This window comes from Ascaphus truei, chromosome 7, assembly GCF_040206685.1.
Source record: "Ascaphus truei isolate aAscTru1 chromosome 7, aAscTru1.hap1, whole genome shotgun sequence".
Taxonomy (NCBI): Eukaryota; Metazoa; Chordata; class Amphibia; order Anura; family Ascaphidae; genus Ascaphus; species Ascaphus truei.
Window position 1 is genome coordinate 28228250 of NC_134489.1, and position 14062 is coordinate 28242311.

At 41.7% G+C, this 14062-nt stretch overlaps 1 protein-coding gene across 3 annotated transcripts in view; it reads right to left on the bottom strand.

Annotated features, from left to right (window-relative positions):
• LOC142498853 (embryonic protein UVS.2-like) overlaps nt 1-14062 on the bottom strand; it is a 47746-nt gene that overhangs the window by 15159 nt on the left and 18525 nt on the right. For all 3 annotated transcript variants that reach the window (XR_012802566.1, XR_012802567.1, XM_075607454.1), the window contains 7 exons: nt 11959-12018; nt 10276-10410; nt 10042-10159; nt 3594-3769; nt 3205-3286; nt 2828-2955; nt 1711-1826 (listed from right to left, as the gene is read on the bottom strand). Coding sequence is in view for 1 of the 3 variants with exons in the window: in XM_075607454.1 (XP_075463569.1) it covers nt 1711-1826; nt 2828-2955; nt 3205-3286; nt 3594-3769; nt 10042-10159; nt 10276-10410; nt 11959-12018 (815 nt within the window). In the remaining 2 variants the exon portion in view is untranslated. The remainder of the gene's footprint in view (nt 1-1710; nt 1827-2827; nt 2956-3204; nt 3287-3593; nt 3770-10041; nt 10160-10275; nt 10411-11958; nt 12019-14062) is intronic.

Genomic DNA, 14062 nt, shown 5'->3' on the forward strand with positions numbered 1-14062 from the left:
TGCGTCTATTTAGCGGGGTTCCAAAGTTACTGGAGACCCCAAAAATGTACCCAGGATCCAGGTTAGATTCCCGGCTACATTGAAGCGCAGTGCTCCGGTCAAAACCCTACCATGAAAAGCGTTCTTGCAACTCCCCACTAGGAGGTCCTGCTTCAGCACAGACCAGAAAAGGTAAAAGGAGGCACAGGGAGGAAAAGGGTAACTGAAACTGTCAAGGGGTCCCTAATATAACGGTGCTTATCCAGGTCACCCTAACCCTGTTATTTGGAGTTTAGGGTTTAGTCCAGCCCAAAAATAAAACTGAGAGGGTTTTATTAAGATAAAGCTGAGAGTGAGTTCTTGTGTGTAAAAGTTTTTAAAGTCAGTTCTAAAGTGTGCCAAATATGAGGCTAGTGAGTATAGGAAATATATACACTCACTCCATCCCCGACACCAGAACAGGGACTTATATATTTTATCACACAGAAGACAGGACACACTATATTTTATTAGAGGGTTATATTTAATAGGTATATGTACTAATAACATGTGAATGAACTGTGTGATTTCCAAGTCATGGATTCCGAGGGACCAGATGGCTACCAAGCTTGGTGCCTATGGGTCTGTGCGGAATCCAGACTTGAAAGCCTCGGGGATGCCAAGGTGTTAGAACAGGAGGGGTACTGCAGTTCTGCTTGAGTACCCGCATCCTGGGCTAACACAGGGCTATCCGGCCACCATTTGCCAGAGCCCAGACTTTGCGGAGCCTGGACAGCGGGTGGGCTCACTATGAAAAGATGCAGAGGGGCCAGGTTAGACCATGCCCCTTGCAGAATGAAAAAAGCTGCCCACCTGGCTTTAAAATACCGGCAAAATGGGAATTGGCTGGCAGGAGAATTCCCACGCCATGGGTTGGAGGACAAGCTGTGGGACTGCCAGTCCCAAAGTGTATAAGAAAGCTAGTCGCCATACCGTTAAGCTCTGCTGTTGTTCCCTCTTTGTTTTCCATGTGTTCCTGTGTGGTTCTATGTGTTCCCAAGTGATTCCAGAAGTCCAATTTGCCATAAGGGCAAGAACGGGACAGACTGGACCCAGAGACGCCATGCTAAGATTGCAAGGAAAAAGGCTGCAGGACTTTTTAAACCGGAATATTTTCTAAGTCCCCACTTCTGCACTGGACTATTTTAAAGACTTTATTTCAACAAGGAAAGTCAGTTTGTCAACCCAGACCCTCAGTAAGTGTATTTTCTTCTGCCTATTGTATTTCAATATGTGTTTGCCTGTTTCTATGGAATAAATTACAATTTATTTTACTTATTGGCTTTGCTCAGTGATATGATCCCAGTTATAAATGTGTCAGTACCTGGTCCCCCGTGACACCGAGCATTTCATTAAATGCCTGGGGGAAGAGATTGGTGCATCTGCAACTGCCCGCACCCCCCGAAAAATCTCCCACACCCCCTAGGGGGCGCGCCCCCCAGTTTAAGCACCCCTGTATTAAGACACTTTACAGCCCATTCACTTGAATAGTGATTTACAGCACTGTGATGTGTTCAATGGCGTTGCAAAGTCTATTGAATATTGGACTATGAGTGAGGCAAAAGTAGAGCAATTCTGGATCATTGCAGTTGTATCAAATTAGTATTTCTTTAAATGGGCCATTTTTTACTTTGATACATCAGGTGCAGTGTTTGTGTGTCAGATTTTGCATTAATCTCATGGATAAGTTACCTGTTTAGATGGGGTCCGTATCAGCCAGACACAGTTGGCATTAGTCGGGTATGCAGAGGGGTAATTGGCTGAGATCACAGTTCCACTGCGATGAGGGAGCAAAGCGCTACAGATATCTGAAGGGAGGTAGCCAGGAATTGTAATATTAGCACAAGTACATCGCTCATAAATGTTCTCACACTGATCTCTTTAATCATTTTTCCTACTTCAAATTCCTTCAGAATCAAAAAATAAAGTAGTCATCATTTTAATAAAAAACAAGGCTCAGTATTTAAGCTTTCTCCTGCACAATCTGAGTATCTAACACTCAGCTCATAGCGGGGTCGCAGACTGATTTCCTGGGGCCCAGGACCAGAGTTATGACCAGTGGCCCCACATGTCAGTGGTGTTTCGAGCCCCCCCTATTTCACACCTCACAAGCCCCCTCTACCCCCCCTTCTTACCATGTATTTATCTCCCTTCCATCTTGTTCCCTTTCTTTCCCCTACATCAATTGTTCCACTCTCACTCAATCCCTCCTCCTCATGCTCATTCCCTCCTCGCCCGACATAGACAATCCCCACAAATTACATACCCCAAAAAATCCTCCACCCCCAAAATACATATAATCCCCACTCAACCCTCAAAATACATTTATCTGCCTTGGGGATGGCCATGGTCAGGCCGGGACCGGTGACTGCTGGGAGCCCAGATAGCCGGTGCTGTAAGTTGGTCCTGACCTCTGGCCGGCCCTGGCTGTTGGTCCTCTTGCTGCTGGGCCCCGGCTCTCCCCCAGATGCGGGCCTCTCTCACTCTGTCCCAAGGCGAGCTGATGGCATGCGCAGGGCCTCTCTTTCATGTTGGTGCACGCAGGACGCTAAGCCCAGATTGCTTCCGGTGCGCGTCGACATCAGACATCCCCGGCTTGTGCCAGCATTAAAAGCTCAGCGTGGTATAAAGTGAGGAAGGCCCGAAGCTGGGGAGAGCCGGGGTCCAGTGTCGAGAAAACAAGCAGCCGGGCCCGGCCAGAGATGGGGCCTAACTTGCAGTGCCGGCCGTGCCCCCTGCAGCCACCTGCCCAGGACACCTGTCCCGGCTCTATCCCCTTGTTGGAGGCCTTGGCTCATGGAATCCTTACCACACTGATACAGCTTGTTAATTTTAGAGATGTCTAGTGAGCTCAGTCCATTTTCCTGTCCAATTTCTACAGATGGATCCGCCTTGGGTACTATGGTATCTTTTCCAGATGTATTACTGAATGCATTCCTGGGATAACGAAATCTTGTGAGAATATATTGATCTGTATGTGGTTCTGCAGAGCAACGTAATGTTAACCAAACCAACTGGGAAATGGTAAAGTACCAACTTGAAATTAATAACTTAGTGGTACAGTGATGTGATGGGAAGGCACAGAAAAGTTCATAAATAACATTCTTTAAGTGATCACATACGCAAACTTGTTACAAAAATCAGACAAATATTTCATAGCTGACTCTACAGTGTGTGGGGTTTTACCTTGCATAGTGCATTACAGACTCATAGTCATATTCCAGTCCCAGATTATCAGAGTCCTGTATTGTAAAGCTGCTGAGATCTCCTATGAAGGGTTGAAAAAGCAAATACATTGATATTTTTTATTTCTTCAACATGCCTAAAGACTATCTATTGTGTCTATGGTAACTGCCACCATAGTACACAGGGCCATATTTCTTAAGTGCTATTCCATAATACACCTTCCTGTGCTGGAAGACACTTCTGCTCCATTAACTTGGATCGGCCTTAAGGTGTCTTCAGGCAGCGGAAGCTGTCTCATAGAATAGCACTGCTTAGTAAACAAAGGCCATCATTTGTTTAATATAGTAACTTTTAGCACTATGTTAATACACACACGTTTTGCAGCTTACCTGGTGAGATGTATTGGGTCATGATAGTAACATAGTCATCCCGGTCACTCCTGCCATGTTCGTGGACAAATCCAAGAGCATGGTTTATCTCATGTTGGATAATTCCTTTATTCATGCAGCCACCTCCTATAGACATTGGCTGAATACCACCAAACCTTCCTCTGTAGGACCAGCACCTTAAAAAAATATATGATATGACAAAAGTATGAACACATTATATGTCGTATGATTTAGTATTTAATAGTAACATGCAATAGGTCTCTTCTGGCACGTTTGAGGTCCCTGTATTCTTCATGTAGTTGTATTAGAACGCAGTGGCGTAACTACTCTTTAAGGTGTCGTCGGGCAACGTCGTGATGCCTCTGAGTCACATGATGATGCATCGCCATGTGAGGTCACGTCACCAATGCAAGGCAGCGTCACATGATGCAGAGACATCATGGTGGAGGGCTGCTCTGTTACAGAGTCCCCACTCTCTCCAAGGCAATTAGTTTCATTGCTGTGGGGAAGAGTGTGGGGCTTCTGTAACCGCTTAGGGGTTCATCAAGCATCAGGAGGATCCTGGGACGTGCCCGGGCATCCGGGGTGGTAGTTATACCACTGTTAGAAAGAGTTCCCTATATTATTTCTTTAAAGGGCATGTCACTAGTTACATTTAGATGCATGTGCAGTAGGTTCCTGCTGTTGGTGTATGGCACAATTACAGCAATACAGTGCTTATTTTAGTGACCCAGTGGCATTAGCTTTCCTTTTTGGCAAAATACCCATGTCTGCAGTGCACAGCCATTTCTTCCTGCGTGGAAGTATTTTCTCTTGTTGCCGGTTTTCAGACTGTCTGCGCGCCTGTCCTGGAAGTCATTCTACAATCAAGAAATAGTGAGTACTGCTATTTGTTACTCATCCATGCATTGGTTTATCCAGCTCCAGGGATTTGTCCATTGACTCTTTGGGGTCTGACTGACCTTGTTATAGGGTCATCTTAGACATCCCCTTAGTATCATCACATGATTTACTCTTAATAGGAGGATAATGGGATTTGTAGGACATTAATCCAGATGAAGACTCAAATGGGATATTTTTCTAATTTTGATTATACTGCATCATACCAGTTTATACTGTACATTTGCCTAGGCATAGGCGTTTGAGTTCTGTTTTTGGAGGCTCCTCCTCCTATTTTTCTCTAATCTACCTTGTACCAATAGCTCAAGGCTGATACTACTAAGTCGATTTTTGATTATTGGGTCTTTACCTGCGGGGTCATAAAAAGCTTTAATAACAAATATATATTTTTCTACTTCAATTAACATTGATAAACTTTCAGTATGTCATTGTAATACAGACAACACTACATTGATATTGGACTTGTTACAAACATAAGGAGATGACTGATGTTCTACATCTAATGATTTGGACACTGCCTCCGGTGCAGATACTTATGTCTCCAGCTATGTGGATAATTCTGTGAGAGCTAAAAAAGCAATTCATGTTTTTGATGACACACATGGTATTCCACTCACAGATCAGTCAAATCTACCCTTATATTTTTCTAAATTAGTGAAGAATTTAAGTCAGGATATCTGCATTTGGTAGGACATTTCTACCCTTGAAAACTACTTAAAAGGTTAAGCGAATACCAAGGGGTTTAAGAATAAAAAAACTGCCTTCCTTTGTGTTCTCTAGCAAAGAATTTGAAGAAACGTGGATTCAGACTTTGAACAACTGTTCATTTAAGCTTATGGAATTGATAATTTCTGCCAAATTAGAAGGAAAATTATCTCTTGAAACTAATATTAAAGAACTTCAAGATGAACTAGATACATTTCATACTACACAAGAGTTTACAGCTAATGATAAAAAGTTGTCAGAATACAGTATATTGATTCCATAGAACAGGACATTAAGGACAGAAACAGAAGAAATTTGAAAGGGATAAGTTGGACTATCTGCATAATCAGATATATATATTTGGCAAAAACCCAGCCGCCAAAAGAGACCTGCTCCAAAATGGAATCAAGATAAAGCAGGGAATTCGATAAATAATCCAGATAATTCCGCTCCGCGGAAATCCATTTTGAAGAAAAAAAGGGATAAGCGAGAAGTGTCGGGAACCTCTGAAGCTTCCGATAGCGATAGTCGGTCCCTAGCAGTGTCATTTTCTAGCAATGATCAGAAGGATCAAAGGGAGAATTGGAGGGACCGTGATCAGGCTGAAACAACAAGCCGATACTCTAATAAAGCAAGAACTATCCCACCCTCCCGGTTTTCTAAACATGCGTCAAAAAACATAAAAGGACTAGACGGTCAAAAAGAAAGTGAAGCAAACAAAAGGAAAAAATATCAATAGACGAATTGTATAACAATGTCATCAATATTTCAAGTATTGTTTTAACTAATTGTGAATTAGAACATGTGAATAAAGGGCTTAATTTTGCTCCTTTCGAAGATTTAAAATTGTTCGAAACCTCTATAGATTTTGAAAAATGTATTAGGAAATTGGTTCTTAAGAAATTCTTCAATAAAAATGATACACAGGCTTATGTACCCCCTGGCGAACCATTGGACAGAGAGTTAACCATTTCCCCTCACAGGGATTTGGTACCTCCGTTACCATTGGATCACTCCAGTGGGACTACATATTTATCTTTTGTTGAAAACTATACTTTACAGGATATGCAAGATCTTTGGGAAAAATTCAATGACGAAGATAACACCGACTTGTCATCTTTTCTTTCAGGGTCTTTTGACTCTGCTTTTAGGCCAAAGTCTATTTTCTAATATGACTAGTGACGAAATAACTCAATTGAATAACTTGAAAACTAACAAAAATATAGTTATTAAAAATGCAGACAAGGGCGGAGCTATAGTTGTCCAAAACATTGACGACTATAGTAAGGAAGCCCTAAGACAACTATCTGATCATGATTCGTATATAAAGCTTACAAATGATCCAACACGTGTATTTCTCGCACAACTGAACGGTGTTCTTGATCTTGGAGTCCTTTTACAGGTGATAAATGAAAAGGAGAAAGCCTTTCTGTTTTCTGCCGATCCTGTGGTCCCTATCTTCCACCATCTCGTAAAGATACATAAGTCTCTGGCCTCCCCTCCAGGTAGGCCTATTATATTGAGCATTGGATCTTTGGGTGATGGTCTATCAATATATATTAATCGGTTTCTGCAGCCCTTGGTGCACAAATTACCCTCTTAATGGATCTCCTCAACGCCCTTAATAATTTCACTTGGTCACACACATACACTTGGGTCTCTCTTGACGTCGCCCCACTTTATACTATTATTGATCACCAACATGGGATTTCTGCTATTCAATACCATCAAGCACTAGGAAAATCACCCCGTTCAACCACGTGGGGTTCATGGATATCGAGGTGAAAACGCGGCCCAGTACAGATTCTCTCCCCTGAACAAACAAGATTCCATCTTGTAAGTTGGGGTTTTTCCCGCTTTAGTTAGGGTTGTTGGTGTGTCTTTGTCTTTGTTTCATTACAGAGACCATCTGGATTCACTTTCTGAGGACCATCTAATCCATTCAGAACTTTATTGGATAATTCACCCATTTGCCAGGACTGTTTTCTCTACCAAGGACTGTCTTTTGGAATATGGTACTGTGGACATTAACTCACTAGCGCCGGGGATAGTGCTTTTTGTATATGCATGTACAAGCTACTGGAAGAAATGTAAGCATACAGTAAGAACTGTGTTCTGGAAGCAGACCCGTATAATGGTGACAGCTGTTACCATGTACTAAAAACTACCACTGCTGTACCTGTGACAACACAGAGTCCTTTGTCATTAGTGGATAGTATAGATCTGCATATCTTTACTACTCCCTAGTAATTGAACTAGAGAATATGATTCCATATGTCCCCTTCAGTCCATGAGGTCAGTCTAAGGCTAATGCTCTGCTGCACGCGCCGGCACGCCCGCCTTGCGTCTTGGTGGAGTGTGCATGGAACTTCACCGCGATCTGCAGGCAGCTGTTTTAGGCATGGGGGGCGTGGCCAAAATAGGTCGGTGGACTTGACCATGACGGGGGCCGTGTGTGTGTCACGCACTGGCGGCGCACTACAGCCTCGCTCCGTGTGGAGGAGGAAGCCGCTGCTCGGGTTGCAGATGAGGTTTGCGAATTGCAATGGAGATGTCTTCACAATTTCAGCCTTGTTTTCCTGGTCAACAGCCCTCAACACTTTCAAGGAAGTTATTCAAGGCAATGAACTCTAGTAAATACTCAGGCACTAATCATACATATAAAAATACAAAATATACTGTGACAAGCGCTATACCTAAATGTGACAATGCAGTGCACAAAAAAAAAAAAAAAAAAAAAAAAGCAGCCTGGTGATCTACTGAGGAATATCCCAAAATAAACCTCTACACATGAATACAAATACAAAAATAGACATAAACCTGGCGCATGTGATATAAATGTGAAGTGATATTAAAGTCCAAAGTTAAAGGATATACAGACTGTAAGTCCCAATCACTGACGAAGTGACGTTCCCCGTCACGAAACGCGTAGGGAGGAGCCTAAGAGGTACTGCCCCCCACACTCAAGCTGCTAGTCACTGAGAGGAGACGGTGACGTCATCCGAACCGCGCCGGAATCTCGCGAGGTACACGCGGCACCGAGGCGGACATTCAGAGACAGAGTGCAGCTTTTTGGGTGTGCTGGGTCGGGCACTTCTTTGATTTTACACTCACCGACTTTTGTGAGTATTTTAACTGTTTAAGGTAGGCGTCCAATAAAAGTTTTTATTTCTGCGCAATCCTTTGCCCTCTTTTATCCCCACTGGAGAATAAAAGACCGCAGGGACCCTAAGACTGATCCAGGAGACTACGTTCCTGAAAGGGAGACCTTCCTAAACATCCACGGTAGCGGAGGACACCACGAGGGGTTCGTGATTTACCGAAGGCGACCAGGACACAGAAGGCTCCAAGCACAGATTCTCTCCCCTGCATGTATTTCATCTACTTCTAGTAAGTAGGCAATCTATTGAGCTTAGAAATTAAGTGCCACATTGGCAATCAAATATACTGCGAAATGTCCTGTTTCTCTGCTTAATGTCACACATCTGCAGGTTGAACATACAACGTGAAGAGGACTGTATGCTTTACATTTTGTAAACTGTGATTCTGAAACCATCTATCATCAGCTGACCTTTCAGGATTGGGACTTACAGTCTGTATATCCTTTAACTTTGGACTTTAATATCACTTCACATTTATATCACATGCGCCAGGTTTATGTCTATTTTTGTATTTGTATTAATCATACATATACTTTACATATATATATCCACACAAGATGTTGCTAAGTAAATAATACCATGTAAGCTATGTGTGTACGTTCTTATGAGATATAGAGATACAGTATATATAAGAAAGTACACATACGATATTCTTGAGACCTAGTGAGCTTTAGATCTGAATGAGAATTGCAAATCCTGCAACTGGTGATCGGGATCAGCCTTTCTCCACCACTCTTCATTGACTCCCTTGCACACCACGTGACGTGTCGCCGCATGGGATCACCATCCTCTTGTAGCCCCTGCTGGCTGATGCGTAACAGTACACAGGGAGCGAGAAGGCACCAGGGATTGCCACGAAGAAGGTAAGGAGCTGGTGGGAGGCGTGCACGCAGCCACGAACACCACTGACTGCAGCAGGGACCTGGCCTTAAGGGCAAATTGAACACTGGCACAGTGAGTAAGACATGGAACCCTATATTAAGGGTGATTCATGAGGCTAAGTAAGAAGACCCGCTATGTAGGAATCTGAGTGGCTGCTCTACTGCCCAAAAACTTTGGATCTTTCTGCTATATTACATTGCTATGATGAGTCTGTAAGACTCTATTACCAGTAACTGTATCATCTTGCTGATCTGTTGTGAGTCCCATGACTGGGAGTTTAGAAAGTGGTGAAAGAACAGCTATGCTATAGTCTCCTGAAGCACAAGACACTGGTCAATTAACAATATGTGTACTATGGACTTCAGTTAGTAAGTAATACTTCTTACATGTTCATTGAACCCATTACAATACCTCACTGTGATAATCCAGCCCATCCAATGTGAAGAGCCTCCATATGACAGATGTCTGCTGACTGCCAGGGTCCTCCCCAACTAAGCACAACTACCAAACGTATGGTTACTGTGTTGCTTACATTGATAGTTAGATAGAGCAAGTAAAGGTTTCTTGCTCAGCATTCCATGCAAAAGGTCAATCTGAGGCTCCTGATCTCTCACCCCATTTATCATGACCAGGGACACACACATTGCCACTTCCAAAAAAAGAGGTCTGGAAGTTTTTGCTGCTGATTTAGATCAGGTATAAAACTGTATACTTTGTGCAATTCAGAAACCTAAAGCAAGATTTTGATCAGTCCTACTGTTCATATACAGAAGTATCCCCGCCCTAAGATTAAAACATACCCATCTGCAGATGTAATGTTGATGGCATTCTCCTCTGTTGTGTGAGGTACAAAGCGCACACAGGTCACAGTTTCAAACTCCTGCATGGCTGCACGTATCAAGGAGACTTTCGCGTCATCTGGGAGAAAAGAGATACGAAGAGGAAACCATTAACAATAAGTACAGTTGGAGACAAGAAATGAAGATCTACTAATAAAGAATGGAGACCCCACAATAGAAGAGATGGATACTCACTGTAACCAGAAGACATGATGTACGGCACAATGACATTTCCATTGCTGGATTTGTCCCACGTGCAGTTAGAACAGTTACTGGCGCTGCGACCAGGTTTAATTGCAATGTCCCCTTCACGCATCCGCTTCTTGCTGCCTGTATTAAGGATGGAAAAGGAAATCATCAGAATTCCATTCAGTGCATATAACAGCGCAGAAAGCCAAAGAATAGAATGAGCTATTTCCCCAATGTACTGGACTTTAGAGAGTGAAGTGCACATTTTCTATGGACTAACAATATGATGCGCCATCTGTTTAATTTAAGGGTTTATTAGGTCCATATATCACATTATTAGGGACTAATAAAGATTCCTATAATAGAGATGGGGGTTTAAGACATGCGCCCTGGGTTATAAAAGGCTTGTAATGGGATCCCTGTACATTTTCCAATCTTTATAGTGTAAGATCTAACGATAGATCCCTACTCCCTGCAGCACACTAGGATTCTGTATAAACTCTGAAGCCTTCTGGCAGTTATTTGCATCTTCACACCATATACTAATAGTTTGATGTGAGATTTTCTGTTTTTTTAAACACAAACTTTTATTTATTAAATTTCACTGGTACTCTGTCCACTACCTCTTTCCTTGGTCACTAACAGTATAAATCCTGCTAGGGGCAGGCACTGGAGGGGTTAACTCCTCATGGAGGCCTAGGTTGCTATTGCAGCCTTGGATACACTTACTGTATCCAAGGGAGGGCCTAGCAACAACCTGAGGGTGTCAGCCTGGGGAGAGTATACTGGCTGGGTCACATGAGGTTGATTTGGGCCTGTCAGTATCAGACCGGCCCTGTTATGGGGCAGGGTTACAAGCACAACCCAGGGGTATATACTGGCACTCTCCCAGAAGTTGGGTCTCTTTCTTTCCCCTGTGGAGTGACAACATCTACCCTATATCCCACAAGGGATTCAAGGAGGAGCACCAGAAGGGAACATAGATGGGCCTCAAGCCTTTAGATAACCTTCCAGGGGAAGCAAGGCATGCTGTAAGATCTGGAATATGCAATAAACATCAGTTGAACCAAATGCTTGTGTGATTCACTGCCTTGGGATAAAGAAGCGTCAGCATGGTCCATGCTGCATATACAGGATCCTCACTGACTGGAGGCACTGCCAAGAGAATGAAGCACCCTGAAACCCTGTCCTGATAATCCCCACACCACCGCAGAGCAACTCGGAACCCCCTGTTGCCTCACAGGTATGCACAGCACCAAGAACATACAGGTAGCGACCCAATCTCACATAGGGTGGGGGTAAAGGTGCTACACATGTTATTCCAAAACATGTGTCTCCTAATAGATTTAATAGTGTTGATCACTTAAAACATGGAGAAGATCTCAGGCTCATCTAAACCTTCTGGTCTGACTTGTTGTTGAGCAATATGTACTGTATAGCAGTGAATTTAATAATGAAAAACTTATGAGCAGTCACTAATTGGAATTCTGTGATGCGTTCATTCATTTTGTTAGCATCTTTAACTGTAACTGTAAGGTGATATATAAAATCCCTGTGGACTGACGTATTTAGTTTGTATGTATTGGCTGCTTTGACTGACTTATTTGTGGCCTTACACTTGCTTTCTGAAGTGATATAGAAATCAGTATTGGGAGCACATGCTTTTGGAGATTATTCCTTTGACGTTACCTTGATTTGATTGTAAAATCCTGCTGAAGACGTCCTTGGGCTCTGTCGTTTCTTTAACTCCTGTTAAAAACAGACACACACACACACACACACACATTGTGTAACGGGGACTCAATTTATTTCTTTTAACAGTAATATTTTGTAACGACATTATCTTTCAGCGTCTGCTTAGCAAATGTAGCTGCATCTAATGAAGATGCTCCTCAATCTATATCCATGTTAAAGCTAAAGGATAACTAGGAATAAGCTGCAGGAGGGTTATGTGGAATTAGAGGAGACTCAAGGGGTTTATTCACTAACGTGCTCCAGCTGCAAAACTCAGGCAGAACTAGTGCAAAAACTGCACCAGAATTATCCAAGGGAAATCTTCAGTTGTTTTCAATGGGATTCCTTCTCTTTCATAAATATGAGGCTTTTCCCCACTGGTTTGGTCCCTGTTTTGCAGCCCAGACACTTTAGTAAATAGATCCTAAGATGTGTTTCTCTTGTTATGTAAATCATGGCGCTGGAACATCCCATTGATAATTATACCTAACTAATTATTTAGAATAATTAGTTATTCTTCCATTTAGTTGTATTCACCACCTTGCATTAGAACTACTAATACATACAATATGCTGATCGGATAAAACAGTTTATGCCACCCTAACATCACTATAATAACCCAAGTATGACACACACCTCCCTCCTACGTGTGACAAAAAAAGATTTTTTTTGTCTGGTTGCATCACTTTATAAAGGTAATTGTAGTAATTGTGTGTTTGTAATTAGTGGAGTGTTACAGGAAGGAGTTCCCTGCACACACAGTATAATGGGATGTATCTTATTAAGCCTCATTCTTCCACTCCTCTCAGCATCTGAAAACCTGCCAGCTCTGAGGTGGAATAAACATCTCTGCCTAACAATCTGCACCAGATGGAAGAATTTGGGTTTATTTTATTACATGTAAGTGCAGCGCGTCAAAGCAAACTTTTCTTTGCTTTGATAGACAGATGCAGGAATGATCTATCCAATAACTAAACAGTCACCGCATCTGAATATCCAATGTTTGCTGAGTATCCCTGTACGCTGGTCTTCTGTAGAAGGCTGATATAGCCCAGTTTCAAAACAGAAATATTAATAGCTCAGATTATCTCTACTGAAAGTATCAAAACAGAAAAAAATATATTTATAAAATGGAATTCCAACTTAACCTAGACTTAAAATAAAACTATTGTCCCAATACAGTTTTACTAAAATGATATATTAGTTTACTACAGTATGCCCTGCTCATGTACGATATTTGTTGTATAACAAGATTATTATGGGCAACCATGTTTTAAGTCTGTGTTACGTTAGAGACCATTTATATATTCTCAGTAGACTTAACCTATTTACTTAGGGGCCTATGCAAGTAGCCTTCATAAATGTCTCGCTGGGCCTGTTGTAATCATTTAGCTCATTTGTATCCCCTCATATTTTTGAGAGGTATATTATTAAATTTTTGATACATTTAAGCTCTTGGTTTTACTTTCAGCGATATTAAATGCATTATTTTTCTAGTCACAGCTTTTTTATTTTTGTTATGCTGCCTACAGTGTGTTTATGTTTTTAATGTTAGTGTGTCTTATTGCTCGTTATTAAAATCATTTCCTTTTTCTATTTTGACTTAGAATCCAAGTCTTTTTTCTTTATATTAGATTAGTTACTCTGTGGTATATTTAGAGTGCTATTTTGGGGATTGTCTCAGTCTTTTTGTGTGTTATATTTATTTCTCTTTCCCCCAGCACCACCAGTGTTTCCCTAGTTATTTGGTCACAGGCTATCCTGTCTGGAAATTGTTTTTTCTCAGGATTCTCTGTATTCATTTTTGGGTCTGGCTTAACTTATTTATATAGTGTGAGCAACTGCCTTTTTGTGTGTGTGTGTCATATATATATATATATATATATATATATATATATATATATATATATATATATATATATATATATATGACACACACACACAAAAAGGCAGTTGCTCACACTATATAAATAAGTTAAGCCAGACCCATATATATATATATATATATATATATATAGTTACATAGGTACATAGTAGATGAGGTTTAAAAAATACATAC